Genomic DNA, 20,469 nt, shown 5'->3' with positions numbered 1-20,469 from the left:
TGTCAATAATCGCTGACGTCAGTGACGTTCTTGACATTTGTAATATTTCTCATTTGAGGTTATGTTTACTTTTGAGCATGATGATGAAAATCATTGATTTAAACTTGCGCAGAACGATTTATCTCGAAATTTTTGCACCAAAACGCTGTCTGATGCATTGTGATTAGTTTTCAATTTCAAAAGATCGGGATAAATCGTTCTGCGCAAGTTTAAATCAATGATATTCATCATCATGCTTAAAAATAAACATAACCTCAAATAAATGTCACAAATGTCAAGAACGTCACGGATTGATCAACAAGTCAGGGATGTCCAAAATCTAAACTCGCTGTAGCAGTCGATTGTTTCATAGCCGACTACCAGTTTGTATCTTTTTGGAAATGTTGAGGTTCTTTTTTGACTTCTTCTCGGCAACTTGACTTGCTAGACGGTTGATTTTTGGCACACGCGTATAATTATTGCTGTTTTATAAAATGACATAACTTTTGACTAATTAAAATTTAAAATAAGACACGTAAAATTAACATTTTTAAGACAAGGATGACGCTGGTAATGTCACATCATCATTACCTATTCAAGAAATTATATTTTAAATTATTTTGAAAAAATCCGTTCATAAATAACAAAGATATTGAGCCCGAAAGTCTTAGATGGGCCACCCTGTATTTTAAAATTAACATTTTTTAAAGAAATTGTCCGAGTTTTCGAACTCACCCTTTTTTTAAAAAGTCAAAATTCGGACAAAGTCCTCATGAGTGAAGCGAATTTTAAGAAATATATCCTGTTTTATCAAACGTGAATACGGTTTCGGCCAAGAAAAGTTACCATTTATAAACACTTAAAATTCGTCTTTTAACCCTGTTTTTTCTGTTGGGGGCATTTCAGCACACATATGAATACGGTTTTGTCCAAACAAATTCGGACAAAGTCCTCATGAGCGAAGCGAATTTTCCTTTCAAAAACACTCAAAATTACAAATTTTACCCTGTTTTGAATTTTGTACTAGTAGGTCCCCTCACAACACAACACATTTTAATGCTTTTAGCCTGGTTTTCAAAGTAACTTTTAAAAAGTTAAAATTTTTAAAGAATTTGTTCGGTTTTTCGAAGTCACCCTTTTTTAAAAAGTCAAAATTTTAAGGATTCCGCCCTGTTTTTAAGAAATATGATTCGATTTCGGCTAAAAAAATTCACCTTCGGAAAAACAGTTAACATTTTAAGGATTATGCGTTTTTAAGGTAGTTTTTGAAAAAGTAACATTTTTAAAGACTGACCTGTTTTTTAATGTATGTTAAAAAACCAAATATTACAAAGCATTTTAACCTGTTTTTAAGTTTATACAGTTCAAATTTTAAGGATTCTGCCTTGTTTTTAAAAAACAGTTCATAGTGCCGTGAAAATACATTTTACAAACAAACCTATATTTTATAATTTAAATTAATTCTACGCCTGAACAAGAACTGAAATTCTCTACTTAAATCTAAAATTAATTAAATTGAATAGAATAAACTATAGGAAGCTAAACTTAAACAAAATCTTGTGCAATCATGATATTGTACCTGTAGTTACTACAATAACTGAAATTTCATACTTAAATGTTAAATTAATTCCACTGAGTAAATAGGATGCTAGACTTAAACAATTTTTGTGCAATCTATACTACTGTAGGTACCCATGGTTTCTGCAGAAAGATCGGAAAGCTCTCCTTCACGAATATTGTCAAAATTATGAAAATGTGGAGTGTGATCACACAGCAAATTTTTCCAAACAAATACCCATCCTTGTTCACCAGTAGCATGGTTTTGATAGAATTCATAGTCCACAATTTCTGCATTAACAGGTTTAATTTTGTTTAACTGTTTTCTTAATTCCCGACCCTGGGTACCTGGTAAATATTCCATTTGTGGATTTACGACTGTGTACAATACACACCACATACACGGTGATTTTTTCTTTCTTGTTTGACGACTCCAAATTCGGCTTGGCCTAAAAGGACAGTCCGGCAGTGTTAATTTCTGGAACAGTTGTAGTATTTGTTGTTGATCTGTGCAATTTCTTGGGCATAACAAGAATACACGATTAACTGTAAATTAACTGTAAACATTTATGTAGCAATAACACCGGTACTTACGATCCGGATCCTCCATTCAGGCGACCATATGATGATAAGTGAATAGTGATTCTGGCAGATTCTGGAAATTTATAGTTCTTTGCTTATTCGTTTTCGTTGAGTGTAACCTAGTGTTGATGTGTTGACATGCAGTTTGACATTTGACAGTAATGCAATGGCCATTGACTTTAACTAAATAATATATATATATATATATTATTATATAGGTATATTATAACATGTCACTGGCATTAACTGGGGTGCATTCATAACGTTCCCACTCCCAACAAGACAGTGACATGTTATAATATACCTAGACGGTGAAAAGCTAGTGGTGGGGGTAGAAATCCGTGTTCCTAGCATGGGCCATCTTGGAAATAGCATTTGTGTATGCAATGATATAAATCTGATACACCGGCGTATCAAATGTTGCCTATATTGCAAAATTTGTTTTACATTTTAAAAGGTAAAAAAATGTTATTATAACTTTTCTAAGATGTTTATTCAACGATGGCATTAAAATAAGTTGACAAGCGTCGTTATTGATTAAATAATGAGTTAAATAATAATTTATTTGTAAGAAGTCAATGGTAGTCTGTTTTCTTTTCTTTGTTGTAGAATTCTCAGTGAATTTTGATAAATTAGTTCCATTTTATCGTAATCCAATGATAATGAGTGTAAATACTAAATGATCTGTAGTTTTTATAATGTATAATGTATAATTTTAATGTATAAAAATAGTTTAAAATGTTAAAAATGTATAAAAAAATTTAAAATGGTTAAATAAAACCTAGTTATTAATTAAAGCTCTTGTTTATAATTTTGGTCGTTTGGTATACAACTTTAGTCATAATTTATCAAATTTTGCATGTTTCTTTAGACTTTTTTCGGTGGTTTATTTAAACTTAGAGTAAAACATTACACTTGAAAATTGCGGGTTGCCTAAAAATTTGAATCCACTATTTCCAATATGGCTGGTGAGTAGGAACATCATGGCGGGTACTTTGCACCATCTAGGTTATTTAGTTAAAGTCAATGCAACAAGACCAACAAGAGACGCGCGCACTTATATGTATAAATAGTTGCATACATTGCATGCAGTAAAATCAAATCGAGCGACTTTTATGCTGATAAATATAGTTTGTACGGTGAGAGATTGAATGACAGAAAAGTCACTAAATCTACGCGATAAAAAGTGTATCATACGCGCGAAATTTAAAATAACAAAATAAGCCCACTTACTGTCAATTCTGTCAACCCAGTTCGCGTAAGAATTTAGGGTTTTTAGTGTATTTTGTAGCATAATTTGCTGCCAACTTATATGTCAACTGTCAAAATATCCCAATCTCTCACCGGATATACTATAACATTCCTATGAAATTGCTTTGTTTTAAAAAAAAAGTACAATAATATGCCATTTCATAACAATTTTAAACAAATTTTAAGAATTTATATGTTCTTTCACTTCTTCTGGAGATAACTTTGTGACAGCAATTTTTCGCAACAATCCAACTTCTTCACCTTCTGTCAGCTCAAACAGAATTTCTTCGTCATTTGATATGCAACAAATTGTCTCTTTCAAATTTATAATTATGTAACCTTCCATTTACATAAGCGATTTTTTTTTTTAATAATGTTTAATAAGAGAGATATTAAGTTGCATCATTCAGTATTCTACTTTAATTTCTTTTTTGTCTAATATCCAAACGGTATTGTATCAAAGTTTTCTAGAATAACTCTCTTGTCATAAACAAAACCAAATTCCTTTGTTTCTATTTTATTTAAAAGTTCTTTAGTTTTAGTATCTCTGGTAATTCGATTATATTGTGTACTAATTTTACTGTCTTTGTGTTCTAAAATATTATTCATGCTATCGGAATTAATCTTTTCGGACGTTTCATAGTTTAATGTAAATCCTTTAATTTTGCAAACAACTTTACCTGTATTAGTTTTATAACAATAACTTTTTGGACCTGTTGATACCCAATCGGATTGCTGATTGGGTATCAACAGGTCCAAAAAGTTATTGTTTTGTTTTTTAAGGTATTTTTTAAAATTAACATTTTTTTAAATGGCCCCCTCAGAACTCAACACAATTTTAATGATTTCAGCCTAGTTTTCAAGATAACTTTTAAAAAGTTAAAATTATTAAAGAATTTGCCCGGTTTTTCGAAGTCACCCTTGTTTAAAAAGTCAAAATTCGGACAAAGTCCTCATGAGCGAAGCGAATTTTAAGAAATATATCCTGTTTTATCAAACGTGAATTCCCCTTTTAAAAACACTTAAAATTCGTCTTTTAACCCTGTTTTTCTGTTAGGCTACTTCAAAACAAAAATGAATACGTTTTCGGCCAAGAAAAGTTATCATTTAAAAATACTTAAAATTCGTCTTTTAACCCTGTTTTTTCTGTTAAGCTGCTTCACAACAAAAATGTATTGGGACACATGCCCTTCGAAATACTTTGTTTTTTAAGCACTTTACCCCTATTGTAACAGCCTTCTTAATTAAAAGTTAAAATTTGCCTTTTTTGCTCAGTTTTTCTATGATGGAGCCACTTCTGTACAAAAATAAATACGGTTTCGGCCAAGAAAAGTTATCATTTAACAGAACACAACACATTTTAATGCTTTCAGCCTGGTTTTCAAGATAACTTTTGAAAAGTTAAAATTTTTAAAGAATTTACACGGTTTTTCAAAATCACCCTTTTCAAAAAAGCCAACATTTCAAGGAAAATACACCGTTTTTTCAAACAAGAATACAGCTTGGTCCAAACAAATTTCTCTCTAGGTGCAGGTTTAATTTTGAAGGCTTTCCTCCCTCGAAACACAAGAAGACAACTTACTTTTTGGAATTTCAGTTGCTTCAACCAGTGAAATTTATTTCACTTCTACCAGCACTACGCGAGGATAATCATTTCCTACGTTGTAATCTACTCTTTTAGCACATTTTCAGTATAAAACAACGGTCTTTAGCCCGTTATCGGTTGCATGTGTTTTCAAAATCGAAATATCGCATTTAGATTACATTGTTTGGACTTAACCACACAAAATGCTTAACAATTACATAAAATGACCAAAACAGTTGTTGCAACACTTATAGCACTGTCATTCTCGTCCCTTTTGGCAATGGAGTGCGGGCACTACCGCCTGTAAAGTATGCAACCTTGCACTGTGGAGGATCAACAAACCGTGTCGGTCCATTTAAATACTATTAAAAGCGTTGTTTAGATGCAGTATTTAATTATTTTTTGTATTATAGTTGGGTTGCAACTTCTTAAAATGTATTGCCTTAATGATAATTTTGGTCAGTGAATGGTAAATGTTTAATTTCAGCCAGAATACAAGCTGCTATCTCTATTAATTTTTGGCATATTAAGTTGAATTTTGATAAATTCGTAAAGTTGTTTTTTAGGGATATTTATGCAACTTTGCAAAATCCATGGCGATACAAAATACAGCAGATATGGTAAATTCAATCTATTAGGATTTTTTAAATAATGCTATTTTCTTGTAATTTACTTCGCGTTAGGAATATTTCTAAAAGTTAGGTATTTTAAGAGAAGTTGCTTAGAATCGAATTTTAAATTCATTTATACCAAATGAGGAGTTTTTAAACAAAAAATTTATAATGTTTATTTTATCACATACAGTTTTAAACAATAATACATTGTATAATAAGAATTCGCAAACCAAAATGAGCCATGAATTTTTTAGTACATATGAACAATGTTGTCCATGCTCTCTTACACAATTTTGAACCACTTTCAATTTTAAATTTTGAGTTCCCATTAAGTATAATTTTATGCGAACTCAAAAATAAACAAAATCATTTATGTGAATAAACAAAATATTATAGTAAGAATTTTGTAACTTTGGTTTAACCCCGCCCACATGAACAAATGACGATTTGAATTTGTCGAATCAAGAAATGGCTAGCCTCCTTTACTCAACACTATCCACAATTTGACGGCTCAAGTGTCACACATGTCAAGAAGATTTGCGGTTTTGCGAGAATTTATTTAATCGTGAAAGTTTCGTCGATTTTGATAGTGTTTCATCTTCTAATGTGTGGACATTTCTACCCCGAATTTCAGCAAATATCGACGAACTATCAAAATTTTGCAGAGTGAATCAGACTTCCAGCTAAAATTCAATTGGCTCAAAAGGTAGGCGGAGTTAAACCAAAGTTACAAAATTCTGACTATAATATTTCATTATCAATAATTAACGATTAAATTTAAAGATTTTAATATTTAAAAGAAATTGAAATAAGAATTTTAAGTTGAAATTAAGTAAAGAATGACTTGTGAGCAACTTTTCTTAAAAATCTAAGATGTCCAACACCAAGGAAAAGTTCATTTTATTCAAAAACTCGTGGACAATCTATTATTTCCAATTTTTTTCTTTAAAATTAAGAAAGATAAAAGCTTATTCATTTAAAGTACAAAGCACTGTATTATTTTTTTGTCTAATCTCCAGATATTTCAATTTTATTTTAATTTTCATCGTCAAGTGACAAACGCCTGTAACTTTTTTTTTGCGATTTTTAAAATATCAAATTTGGAAAGTCGTCATTCGTTGGCGTTTTTGGGCCTCTAATTACGCCAAAAGTGTCCTAAAATAAACAAATACTACGCAATGACAGTATAGATAATACATATTAAAAGATTTCAACCCAACCATAGTAAAAACACAGTCAAAAATAATTAAATACTGCATCTGAACAACGCTTTCAATGGTATTTAAATGGACCGGCACGGTTTGTTGATCCTCCATAGTGCACGGTTGCATACTTTACAGGCGGTAGTGCCCGCACTCCAAAATTTTTTGAGGTTATATCAAACATTTAGACGAGAAAGTTCCCCTAAGAGGGCCGGGATTAAATTTGGAAGGTTTGAAACTTTGCTAAAACTTTCCCCCACAATTGTGAGATACCGCTGCGGTCGCTGCAAATGCCACGTGAATGATTCTAATGATTCTGATTGGCCGAACTGGTTGCTAGGAGCATTGAGTCGTTATGGTTGTTACAAACTTACAAACTGCGCAGACAAATGTGTGGTGTTGTCACATTATCATTCTCCAAAACGTTCAAATCAGTTGTAAATCCGAGCCCAAGAATTTATTTAACACTAATTGAAGCCAGAGGACATCAATTTTCTACATTACGTACATCAGGTCCAGGTACCATCATCAGCTATAAAGAATAAACAAACTGAACTGTTTTCATCAGGAATGAAAAAGTTCTCCATTAACAAAAGTTCCTCAAGAAGTATGCCAGGAAAGAAAGGTATACTAAAATAATGATTCCCTAAACCGAGTTAACACATTCAATTATCTAGGAATAAACAAGAGATTCTCTTGTCCAGATGAACAGGCACAAAATGTAAGGATTAACGCTCAAAATAAAGGACAATGTAAAGTTTTGAGATGTGGACTTATACATAGATGGATAGACCAGAGTTCTAGCGAAAAATCGCCAAGAAGAATGAATAACGAAACCGATAATCAATCAACAGGAAGAAATTGGAAAATGTTATCTGTGAATGGATCACACCGGGGGAAAACTAATCGTTTGCAAGATTGGCTGTTCCCAACATACATAAAACTATTCAAGAACATCAGTTAAAGTGCAGTGTACGTACTACTAAGAAATAAAAGTTACAACAGCGATTTTTGGGTTATTTGATCTTAAGTGAAACTACATACAATAAAAATAATAGTAATACTAATCGTAATTCAATTTTAATTCTCCCCACAAACACTTTGGCGCTAGTGTTTTCATTCCGCCTACTACACCGTACTTACTCATCTAAAGTGTTTGATTTATATGTCAAACGTAAACAAACAAACGTGTATAGTAGGCGGACAGTCAAAATGCATTTTTTACTGCCGGGCGGGTAGAAAAGATTCGAAGTGTATGAATACGGTCTCGTCCAAACAATTTCGGAATGTGATTCCTTATGAGCGAAACGAATTCACAGCCCTGTTTTTAAAGCATTTAACCCCTGTTTTTACCGGTCTTTTTCAAAAGTTAAAGTTTTATGGAATCTATCCCGTTTTCCAAACTTTGACCCCGTACAATAATAAAGGACCATGTTTTTTAAGATGCTATTAATACATTTTATTTATACTAAACGATGTTAATACAATGTGAATACGCCAAATAAAATTGATTTAAAAAATTCGAGAAAAAAATTGAACATGACTTTAAAGTTACGCCGCATAACCTGACTCGCTGCTGGTGGGGTTCGAAGGTGATGAGACATTTGAGCTGCTTTCATCCGAACTAGAGTTACTTTCCGGTCTGCAACAACAAAACAACCAATATAGAATTAATAAACTATCTTTTTTTTACTTACAAATTCAATATTCCGACAAATTCCATTTTTTCATTTGCAGAGTCAAATGCGAGGTGGACTTTTAGAGATGAATGTAGCGAAATTACTACAATATTCGGATTGATCAAACACAAGCGTTGTGCCGGGATTCTAAAGCCGATCAGGCCCATGGGAAACAGGGGAAACGGAGTTAGCGATATAACACTGTTCAACGCTTCTATTCGACATCTCAAATACTCAGAATTTATAAACAAAGTGCAATTGCCTGCAAACGATGGCATTGTTCGTTTATGATGACTGATTTGGAACTGTCTAAATTCCTCAACTAAGTGGGTTTTTATTCCATATATCTTATCTTCCATTTTTTGTGACAACAAATTTGAGTGATATCGGTATGTAGAACTCTAACAGCAATGTTAAACGTCTGTTCCAACAACTTTTTGATTGTCACAACACAAAAAAACCAAACGCAATAACCGACGCAAACGCAAACAATGTTCGAAACTCGAAACAATAATGGCGGCGATGCTCTTCTAGATGGCACTTGTAATCAAATGGCAAAACGGCGGTGGTTGAGATCTCTGTTGAGAATACCGTTGCCTGCATTAGGCGTTATTTCGCCCGCCCTTTTTAAAAATTGTGCTAAATGTGTATTGCGGGAAGTATAACTCGCTTGACCAACTCTGCGCACAACCAGGCAATCCAATGAACGTTTCTGCATGCAATTTATGCACGAGCATTTTTCGAGATTCAAAATATTTGAAATTTCCCATAAATAAATTAGACATTTACAAGTCTTCATTTACTCTTTGTATATTAAATTTTCGATCTGTGTTTAAAAAGTAATATGAGTAAAAACAATAAAAAAGCTTCTTCAAAATTAAATTTTTTTGTGTTTAATGTGTTTGAAAACTATAAGAAGTTAATTTACTATAAAAGGATTAATATCCAACGGGTATTGTATCAAAGTTTTTTAGAATAACTCTCTTGTCATAAACAAAACCAAATTCCTTTGTTTCTATTTTATTTAAAAGTTCTTTAGTTTTAGTATCTCTGGTAATTCGATTATATTGTGTACAGTCTGTTTCACGAACTTATCCCGATCTACCATAAAAGCTTTCAGAGCAAGAAATGAAGTACGTTTATGGTTTTATCTCTTTCTATCCGATAACTGAAGCTAAAGCAAACCAAGAACGTATAGCATTAAGATTGTGTTTCTCTCTGTTCTTTTCCAATTTAAGAAGTAAAGAGAGACAGAAGCTCTCAAATATGCCGAGTGTTAGATCAGCTCTCGGGGTGCAACTAGGAATGCAAACACCGACAACAATAGAACACAAAAATCACTAAAGAATTGCACAAAATTTACTCTAAGAAAACATAAAAAAATTTACCTCCATGTAAGTTCACTTAAGTACCTGAGGGATTAGTACCCGTGACTCACTGAACCTGACTTGGAACAAAATAATGAGAATTTAAATTTTTAAAAATAAAGTAATATTTGACAGCGTACTCTGTCAAATACAGACAGAGCGGGATGTCGGTACTTGAACCGTACTCTTAAATTTTTATGAGAGATCGGGATAAGTTGGTGAAATAGACTGTACTAATTTTACTGTCTTTGTGTTCTAAAATATTATTCATGCTATCGGAATTAATCTTTTCGGACGTTTCATAGTTTAATGTAAATCCTTTAATTTTGCAAACAACTTTACCTGTATTAGTTTTATAACAATAACCTTTTGGACCTGTTGATACCCAATCAGCAATCCATACGTCCTTACCTAATTCATCGGTCCAATCTCCCAATAGACAACCTGTTTTAACACTGTTTTTACCATTATCTATATATACAATGCTATCTGTATCATAATATGCCACGCTTTCTCCTAATATGTCTAACATTTCGTACAATCTGAGTCTAGCATTTGCAGTTGTAAAAGCAGCTATAAATATATTAGTATTGAAATCATTTTCTAGATAGCAACCTTTATACTTGTTTAATTCATTGATATGTATTGGTAACTTTTCTTGGCCGAAACCGTATTCACGTTTGATAAAACAAGACATATTTCTTAAAATTTTGACTTTTTTAAAAAGGGTGACTTCGAAAAACCGAGCGAATTCTTTAAAAATTTTAACTTTTTAAAAACTTTTGAAAACCAGACTAAAAGCATTAAAAACAAAGTGTTCTGAGAGGGCCTACTAGTACAAAATTCAAAACAGGGTAAAATCTTTGAAAACAGGACAAAAGACGAATTTTAAGTATATTTAAATTGTAACTTTTCTTGGCCGAAACCATATTCATATGTGTGCTGAAGTGGCTCCATAGAAAAACTGAGCAAAAAAGGCAAATTTTATCTTTTAATTAAGAAGACTGTTAAAATAGGACTAAACTGCTTAAAAAACAAAGTATTTCGAAAAACCGGGCAATTTCTTTAAAAAATTTAACTTTTTAAAAGCTACTTTGAAAACCAGGCCAAAACCGTATTCATTTTTGTTCTGAAGTAGCCCAACAGAAAAACAGGGTAAAAAGACGAATTTTAAGTGTTTTTGAAAGAGAAATTTGTTTGGACCAAACCGTATTCTTGTTTGAAAAAACGGTGTAATTTCCTTGAAATGTTGACTTTTTAAAAAAAGGGTGACTTCGAAAAACCGGTCAAATTCTTTAAAAACTTTCACTTTTCAAGTTAGTTTGAAAACCAGGCTAAAAGCATTAAAAATGTGTTGTGTGCTGAGGGGGCCTACTAGTACAAAATTCAAAACAGGGTAAAATCTTTGAAAACAAGGTAAAATTCCTAATTTTAAATGTTTTTAAAAGGGAAATTTGTTTGTACGAAACCGAATTCACGTTTGATAAAACTGGATATACTTCTTAAAATTTTGACTTTTTTAAAAAAGGGTGAGTTCGAAAAACCGGACAAATTCTTTAAAAAATGTTAATTTTAAAATATACCTTAAAAACGGAAGTCTTTTCACGATTTTTCTGCTTTTCTGTTAACCCTTGAAAATCGGGGTGTTTTCCTTAAAAAGTAGCTGTGTTCTCAAGGGGCCATCTTAGTAGTTTAATTATACGAATTTTACATAAAAATCCTCGTCTCTAATAAGCTAATCATTACCTGCTACCGGTGGATTTTACACGTTACCAATAAGACAATTTGCTTTCAAAAATGTCGAAGCTAACATCATAATTTTCATTTCAAGAAAAGATTGTAAAATCCAAAACTTCAAATCATCGAAAAGCAATTAAAAATGTATTTTGGAAAACCTATAAATAAATATCTTGAAAAAATATTTAAATTCTTTAAATCTTTGGATACTTGTGTTTTTGACTGTGCTCGACTTGTAAATAAATGTACCTACTTTTTTAAATTTCTAGAGTTTTGTCGATTAAAGTTGGTCAGTTGCTTTTATCAAACTTGCGCGTCAGCAGTTTTTGACGAAATTTGGTATTTGGGAATAAATTGTGTTTTTGACAATTTTTGTCAACACCAAGATTTGAGCCAACAATTTTATTAAAAAACGGTGATGAAAAATATTAGGAATAGTTCCGAAAGTGAAAATGTAAATAGCGGTTTTAAGTCTTGAAGTTTTAAATTTTTGAAATAGAAAATGTTCCTAATAAGACACATTTTATAATTGCGGAAAAATGGTCTTCTAGTTTAGAACTTGAAAATACGAACAGTAAAATTATTGCGTAAATAACTGAATTTTGTGCGAAAAACAGTGAATTATACCCAGTCCGGCAACTGTTATGATCACCCTCAAAATCGTTTTTAATTTCAAAGATAAATATTTGCAATTTTGCATACGCTTAATGGTTGATCAAGCTTAACAATCTAAAGCAAAAATTCGCGATGCATTAGAAGAGTAATTTTTAGCGATGTTTGAGTTTTTGCGTAAATACTCGCGAATTGTTTTTTTAACATAACTGTGACCAGCTTCATCTTAAATTTAATGCAACTTGTGTTTAAAATTTGAGCATAAATTGCTGTTTTAGCAAGTTAGTTTTCAAAACTATGACGCACAGTGGCAAACTACATCAATTTTTTACCAGTCACTTCAATTTTGATTAACGTTGATTGTTGCACCTTTTGGACACTAAATAGAAATAGTTAATTATTTACATTGAAAAATAAGAACTTAAGGCCTGATTTCAAATCAGTAGGCGCAGTTGAAGATACCTTTGCTCCCTACCTAAAGATTAAAGAATCATTTACACTGTCAGGATTAATATGAAGGTTTACTGCCTTAATAACTACGAATTATCATTTTGTACAAGGAATTATAAGATTGTTCAACTTTGTTCAACTTTACCTCAATTATTCGGACACAGTGTTTTCGCAAGAGCTTTTTCAATGAATAAACAATAATTTTACACAATACAATAATGTACACATTATTAGGTTTACCAAAAAAAAAAATTTTACAAAGTGCTTTAAATTCAGTTTCTTAAACTTTTAAAAGTACCATTTGCAACATTGTAAAGTTGTTAGTTGCTTAGTTACGCAAACTGCCGAATGTAAAATTGTATTAGAAAGAGTTGAGCAACATTGTCAATTTTTTTTTAATCCATATTGGAAAAGGAATGGATTTAAATTAATTTTGCTTTAATTTCTGAGAAGGATTAACTAAAGAGGACATGGTGTTTCCGCTCATAGGCGTCTTATTTTATAACCCTGTATATCGAGTGTCTCAAAAAGAACAGTTTCATAAATTTTTATGTTCTCATTAATAATGTTTAATTACGTTTTATTAGAAATTTACGAAGTTATGCGGTCTCATTTTTAAAATTATTTGATAAAATCCCATTTAGAAAGAACAACGGAAAATTGTGAGTCTATGGTAATATTTTTTTGGACTCCTTAAATGCTCAAACGAGCTGAATAGTGAATTCATCTTTTTGGATTCACCGATTTCGGTACTTTGATAATATTTTTGAAAATTCAGTTTAAATGCACAAAATGTCTCTTCCCTGGCATACCTCTACACGTACGTACTCTTCATTTATTTTGAATACCGCATTTCAAGGTCACAATTTGTAAAAACTGTGGAACTCTACAGCAAATTAGAGAGGATTTATGTATTGGATTGAATCACAAACGGGTCTTTGGCTGTTAAAGTACTTGTTTATGTTCAATCCAATGCATAAATCTTCTCAAATTTGCCGTAGAGCTCCATAATTTTCACAAATTATGACCTTGAAACTAGCCCGTCTTGATTGGTGGCACTCGCTTGTTTTTTAAGTAAACTTATTTTTTTTTTTTAATGTCGCTTGGTTCTTTAATTAAGACAGTCGGGGGAGTACATGATCTGTCTATTGTCAATTAAGACAGTCGGGACAATAAGTACATAATCTGTCTATTTGTTAATTAAGACAGTCGGGATAATAAGCGCTTGATCAGTCTTACTGTTAATTAAGACAGCCGGGATAATAAGCGCATGATCAGTCTTACTGTTAATTAAGACAGTCGGGATAATAAGCGCATGATCAGTCTATTTGTTAATTAAGACAGTCGGGATAATAAGCGCATGATCCGTCTATTTGTTAATTAAGACAGTCGGAAAAATAAGTGCATGATCTGTCTATTTGTTAATTAAGACAGTCGGGATAATAAATGCATGATCCGTCTATTTGTTAATTAAGACAGTCGGGATAATAAGCGCATGATTAGTCTTACTGTTAATTAAGACAGTCGGGATAATAAGCGCTTGATCAGTCTTACTGTTAATTAAGACAGTCGGGATAATAAGCGCATGATTAGTCTTACTGTTAATTAAGACAGTCGGGATAATAAGCGCATGATCAGTCTTACTGTTAATTAAGACAGTCGGGATAATAAGCGCATGATCAGTCTTACTGTTAATTAAGACAGTCGGGATAATAAGTGCATGATTAGTTTTACTGTTAATTAAGACAGTCGATATAATAAGCGCATGATCAGTCTTACTGTTAATTAAGACAGTTGGGATAATAAGCGCATGATCAGTCTTACTGTTAATTAAGACAGTCGGGATAATTAGCGCATGATTAGTTTTATTGTTAATTAAGACAGTCGGGATAATAAGCGCATGATCAGTCTTACTGTTAATTAAGACAGTCGGGATAATAAGTCTTACTGTTAATTAAGACAGTCGGGATAATAAGCGCATGATTAGTCTTACTGTTAATTAAGACAGTCGGGATAATAAGCGCATGATCAGTCTTACTGTTAATTAAGACAGTCGGGATAATAAGCGCATGATCAGTCTTACTGTTAATTAAGACAGTCGGGATAATAAGCGCATGATCCGTCTATTTGCTAATTACGACAGTCGGGATAATAAGCACATGATCCGTCTATTTGTTAATTAAAACAGTCGGGATAATAAGCGCATGATCAGTCTTACTGTTAATTAAGACAGTCGGGATAATAAGAGCATGATCAGTTTTACTGTTAATTAAGACAGTCGGGATAATAAGCGCATGATCTGTCTATTTGTTAATTAAGACATTCGGGGAAATAAGCGCATGATCCGTCTATTTGCTAATTACGACAGTCGAGGTAATAAGCGCATGATCCGTTTATTTCTTAATTAAGACAGTCGGGATAATAAGTGCTTGATCTGTCTATTTGTTAATTAAGGCAGTCGGGATAATAAGCGCATGAGCAGTCTTACTGTTAATTAAGACAGTCGGGATAATAAGCGCATGATCAGTCTTACTGTTAATTAAGACAGTCGGGATAATAAGCGCATGATCAGTCTTACTATTAACTAAGACAGTCGGGATGATAAGCGCATGATCCGTCTATTTGTTAATTAAGACAGTCGGGATAATAAGTACATGATCTGTCTATTTGTTAATTAAGACAGTCGGGATAATAAGCGCATGATCGGTCTTACTGTTAATTAAGACAGTCGGGATAATAAGTGCATGATCTGTCTATTTGTTAATTAAGACAGTCGGGATAATAAGCGCATGATCAGTCTTACTGTTAATTAAGACAGTCGGGATAATAAGCGCATGATCAGTCTTACTGTTAATTAATACAGTCGGGATAATAAGCGCTTGATCAGTCTTACTGTTAATTAAGACATTCGGGATAATAAGCGCATGATCAGTCTTACTGTTAATTAAGACAGTCTGGATAATAAGTGCATGATTAGTTTTATTGTTAATTAAGACAGTCGGGATAATAAGTGCATAATCTGTCTATTTGTTAATTAAGACAGTCGGGATAATAAGCGCATGATCAGTCTTACTGTTAATTAAGACAGTCGGGATAATAAGCGAATGATCAGTCTTACTGTTAATTAAGGCAGTCGGGATAATAAGCGCATGATCAGTCTTACAGTTAATAAAGACAGTCGGGATAATAAGCGCTTGATCAGTCTTACTGTTAATTAAGGCAGTCGGGATAATAAGCGCATGATCAGTCTTACTGTTAATTAAGGCAGTCGGGATAATAAGCGCATGATCAGTCTTACAGTTAATAAAGACAGTCGGGATAATAAGCGCATGATCAGTCTTACTGTTAATTAAGACAGTCGGGATAATAAGCGCATGATCAGTCTTACTGTTAATTAAGACAGTCGGGATAATAAGCGCATGATCAGTCTTACTGTTAATGAAGACAGTCGGGATAATAAGCGAATGATCAGTCTTACTGTTAATTAAGACAGTCGGGATAATAAGCGCATGATCAGTCTTACTGTTAATTAAGACAGTCGGGATAATAAGCGCTTGATCAGTCTTACTGTTAATTAAGATAGTCGGGATAATAAGCGCATGATTTGTCTTACTGTTAATTAAGACAGTCGGGATAATAAGCGCATGATCAGTCTTACTGTTAATTAAGACAGTCGGGATAATAAGTGCATGATCCGTCTATTTTTTAATTAAGACAGTCGGGATAATAAGTGCATGATCTGTCTATTTGTTAATTAAGACAGTCGGGATATTAAGCGCATGATCTGTCTATTTGTTAATTAAGACAGTCGGGATATTAAGCGCATGATCTGTTTATTTGTTAATTAAGACAGTCGGGATAATAAGTGCATGATCTGTCTATTTGCTAATTAAGACAGTCGGGGTAATAAGCGCATGATCCATCTATTTGTTAATTAAAAGAGTCGGGGAAATAAGCGCATGATCTGTCTATTTGTTAATTAGGACAGTCGGGGAAATAAGCGCATGATCTGTCTATTTGTTAATGACCGTTGGGGGAATAAGTACATGATCTCTCTATTTGTTAATAAAAAGAGTCGGGGTAATAAGCGCAAGATCTGTCTATTTGTTAATTAAGACAGTCGGAGGAATAAGTACATGATCCGTCTATTTGTTAATTAATACAGTCGGGGGAATAAGTACATGATCCGTCTAATTGTTAATTAAGAGAGTCGGGGTAATAAGCGCATGATGCATCTATTTAATTTTATGATTAATTTATGTTTTTGTTTTTTTATTTCCTTTATTTTTTTGTGCATAATTTGTCGATTTGAAAATAAAAAAAAAACAGTCGGGGTAATAGGCGCATGATCAGTCCATTTGTTAATTAAGACAGTCGGGGGAATAGAGATGTAGAAATTTTATTTTCACGTGGTTTAATTTAAAAATGAAAAAAAAATTGTAATTCTTATTGTTTTCTTTAGAATTCAACTTGCCCCACCTTCCCCTATTAAAATTCAAATTAAATTTTTATTTCGTTTTTATTTGCATGGTATGGAGTTATAAAATTAAAAAATTAAAGTCTCAGCTTTGTAACTTATTGAAAGAAATTTTTCTCCACCTTCCCCTACATATTCTAAAATTGATTATTTACTCCTTATTTGCCTGTTGTCGTAGTAAAAATTACCAATTAATATTTAGTTTATTATTTATTTGTTCAAAATCCATTAGGACCTACCGTTCCCTATATCGCTCAAAGATTACTTACTTTTGCTTGTTTGTAAGTTTTTATTTTAAAGAAACTAAGATTCTAAATTTTTATTCCAACATGTCTTTAATTTTGGATTTTCCAATTTTACCCACTTTCCCATACCAAATTTTTCAATTTGTGGAAAATGATCAACCCTCCTCTGCAACTGTTTTAAAGTCAAAGAAAAGAAGTTTTGATTGTCTATTTCTACATGTCTTTTGGAGTTTAAATTTTTACCCACCTTTCCATACCTAACATTTAAATTTGCCAAAAATGCCCGACTTTCCCTGACTATTGTTTCAAAGGCAAAGAAAAAAGTTTTGAATTTTTATTCCTACATGTCTTTAATTTTGGAGTTTTCATTTTTGTCCACCTTCCCCTACTATTGTTTTAAAATAAAAGGAAAAACGCTTTTAAATTATATTCCTGCATGTCTTTAATTTTAGAGTTTTCACTTTTATCCACCTTTCCATACCTAATTTTTCAATTTACCGAAATTGCCCTACTTTTTCCTACTATTTGCTTTGAAGTAAAATAAAAAAAATTCGAATTTTTGTTTCCACGTCTTTAATTTTAAATTTTCTATTTTTATTTACCCACCTTTCCATACCTATTTTTTTAATTTATCGTAAATGTCTTACTTTCCCCTGCTATTTATTAAATTGGTCTCATGTTCAATTTTTCTTAATTTATAATTTAAAATGGAAAAATTGTTAATTCGTACCTTTTTTTATATTTTGGAGAATGCAGTCCTCCCCTAGCAAAATTCAAATTGGACTTTAACTGTGAATTAACCAATACATAACAATAATGTAAAGAAAAAAAGAAAAAAAGAAGGTCCAACCGATGTCATTTATCTGTAAATCCAATTTGTCCTACCTTCCCCTATATCTGAGTTTACCTACTCTCGTCTACCGACGAAATGATGACAGTTGAAAGTTGACATGGAGAGATGGGGAAATTCGAATTAAAAAGAAACGGTTTTCCCATTTTCTAACATATATTTAATCCCAGTAGGCAGAGATGGGGGCTGTCTCAAGTCATTATTAAACAAAAAAGTAAGTTTGTAAGGCAACCCCCATCTTTCCAATAATGAAACAATTTGAATAGTACCTTGAAACATTGAAGAACTTAAAAACCTGCTACTTCCATAGCTTCAGTTCCTCGTTTTGTCATTCCAGTTTTTATTGGGGCTCCTCAATTGGGCCCTTGGCCTTAATTTTCTTGCACTGCATAAGAAAGTCCTTGACGCTCTTCTAAGAAACTGCCCGATGGTTGCACCTCCAATGTTGATTTCTTTATAGAAGCTCGTGTCGTTTTTTCAATTTTCTACAAAATTTCGTCGTTACTATTTGCATGGAACTTGAGTGCTAATAAATACCTTAGATATAAGACAGTCTCATGCAAAAGGGCCCCCTTGTTTACTCTGCAGAGTCTTGTTTTTGCATTCTTGCAGCTATCATGACATAACCTCACTTTTTGTTGACTCTCCATGACTGCCAGTGAAAGAATTTAATGGGGAACTCACCGGTTGTCTTCTTGAAATGCTTGAAAAGCAGTCGGAGCGCAAATCTAACGAAACTTCGATCGATATCGATTTATTTAACAGAGTTAGTTACCAACTTACTCAAGCTAACTTCAGAGGGGATTTTGTAGTTTTTTAATAATCTTTCTCCATGAATCAAACATTCACAATTGAAGGGGGGCTTTCTGCCGTCGGCGTAAACAGCAATGGTTGTCTTCCAAAGGCCCATTTTCCTCCAAATAAATCCAATTTTCTCGAGCAAACGTCACTGGCGCGTCGACGATGGGAACTGTCAAATTTAGAACCTCCTTGATTTTGATGATATTTCTCAAAACATTTTCGCATTTTTTACCAAAATGCTGGGTCTCGCACTACATTGACGGGCATCGATGGTTTTATAATTTTTCTCTGCATCCTCCTATACCATTTTTGTATCTTGAAAAACTCCAGAAGTCCCAAAACAAATAATGCACAAAAGTCCGAGCGCCGATTTAATTAATTCCGCGCGACACGACGAAAGAAAACAATTTTTCTGCAGCTGCATCTACCCCAAACCATCTAAAAAGGGGTCTTGATTACGTTTTTGATTGTAAAGAGCTCAAATTTACCTCTAATCCATAGACTTGAACGCATTTTTTGCTCAATTACGATAGGATCATCGTTGTCTCAAAATTCACTTGTCTCGATGAATCAAACACTCCCAGACGAAGGGGGCTTTCTCTCGTAGACGCAAGCAGCAACAGTGAGTCCTCAGAGCCCCATTTTCTTTCAAATAAATCCAATTTTCTGGAAGAAACGTCACTCTCGCGTCGACGATGAGAACTGTCAAATTTAGAACCTCCTTGATTTTGACGAAAGTCTCGGAAAGTTTTTCGCATTTTTTACCAAAATGCTGGGTCTCTTACCTGATTGATTGGTATCGATCGTTTCGTAATTTTACCCTTTATCCATCAATACCACTTATGTACGTCGAAAAGCTCCAGAAGTTCCAAAACAAATAATGCACAAAAGTCCGAGCGCAGATTGAATTAATTCAGCGCGACCTCTTGCTTCATCATGACCATGAAAAAGATTATTTCTTTTTCACGCACTGCATCTGTTCTAAACCATCTAAAAAGGGGCCTTGATGATGTTTTTCATTAGAAATAACTCGAATTTACCTCTAATCCATAGACTTGAACGCATTTTTTGCTCAATTACGGTAGGATCATGGTTGTCTCAAAATTCACTTGTCTCGATGAATCAAACACTCCCAGACGAAGGGGGCTTTCTCTCGTAGACGCAAGCAGCAACAGTAGCCTCTCCAAAGCCCTATTTTCTTGGAAATAAATCCAATTTTCTGGAAGAAAAGTCACTCTCGCGTCGACGATGAGAACTGTCAAATTTAGAACCTCCTTGATTTTGATGAAATTTCTCAAAACATTTTCGCATTTTTTACCAAAATGCTGGGTCTCGTACCTGATTGATGGGTATCGATCGTTTTATAATTTTTTCCTCTTTCCACCAATACCACTTGTGTACTTCGAAAAGCTCCAGAAGTCCCAAAACAAATAATGCACAAAAGTCCGAGCGCAGATTGAATTAATTCAACGCGACCTCTC

The 20,469-nt window shown here is 32.9% G+C and overlaps 1 protein-coding gene and 1 long non-coding RNA gene across 3 annotated transcripts; one reads left to right on the top strand and one right to left on the bottom strand.

The window, feature by feature from the left end:
* Positions 1-1,396: 1,396 nt before the first annotated feature.
* LOC148178188 (uncharacterized) lies at positions 1,397-20,304 on the bottom strand. 2 transcript variants are annotated; one of them, XM_088031005.1, is made up of 9 exons: positions 20,029-20,304; positions 19,774-19,978; positions 19,477-19,690; positions 18,971-19,426; positions 18,725-18,924; positions 18,457-18,672; positions 2,131-2,191; positions 1,885-2,082; positions 1,397-1,827 (listed from the first exon to the last, which is right to left on the bottom strand). In XM_088031005.1, exons 7-9 carry the CDS (start codon positions 2,144-2,146, stop codon positions 1,634-1,636), a joined length of 408 nt encoding a protein of 135 aa, XP_087887131.1. In that variant the 5' UTR covers positions 2,147-2,191; positions 18,457-18,672; positions 18,725-18,924; positions 18,971-19,426; positions 19,477-19,690; positions 19,774-19,978; positions 20,029-20,304; the 3' UTR covers positions 1,397-1,633. The 2 variants fall into 2 exon arrangements, 1 of the variants encoding a protein (XP_087887131.1); XR_015769674.1 differs by lacking the exons at positions 19,774-19,978; positions 20,029-20,304 and having other exon boundaries at positions 1,397-2,082; positions 18,725-18,915; positions 19,477-19,677.
* Positions 6,973-7,778, top strand: LOC148178189 (uncharacterized). The gene is made up of 2 exons (XR_015769649.1): positions 6,973-7,395; positions 7,448-7,778. It is a non-coding gene; the product is annotated as an uncharacterized LOC148178189 (long non-coding RNA).
* Positions 20,305-20,469: the final 165 nt, after the last annotated feature.

Source organism: Gnatocerus cornutus, chromosome 2 (genome assembly GCF_029298725.1).
Source record: "Gnatocerus cornutus isolate USDA-ARS CGAHR chromosome 2, icGnaCorn1.1, whole genome shotgun sequence".
Taxonomy (NCBI): Eukaryota; Metazoa; Arthropoda; class Insecta; order Coleoptera; family Tenebrionidae; genus Gnatocerus; species Gnatocerus cornutus.
The sequence above is the reverse complement of the archived record's forward strand: the minus strand, read 5'-3'. Positions and strand labels throughout refer to the sequence as shown.

What these genes read in the sequence shown, in the direction of transcription:
- LOC148178188 (XM_088031005.1), bottom strand. An exon ending in ACAAATGGAATATTTACCAG is followed by an intron (nt 1,828 to 1,884) that starts GTACCCAGGGTC and finishes CTGTTAATGCAG; the next exon opens with AAATTGTGGACTATGAATTC.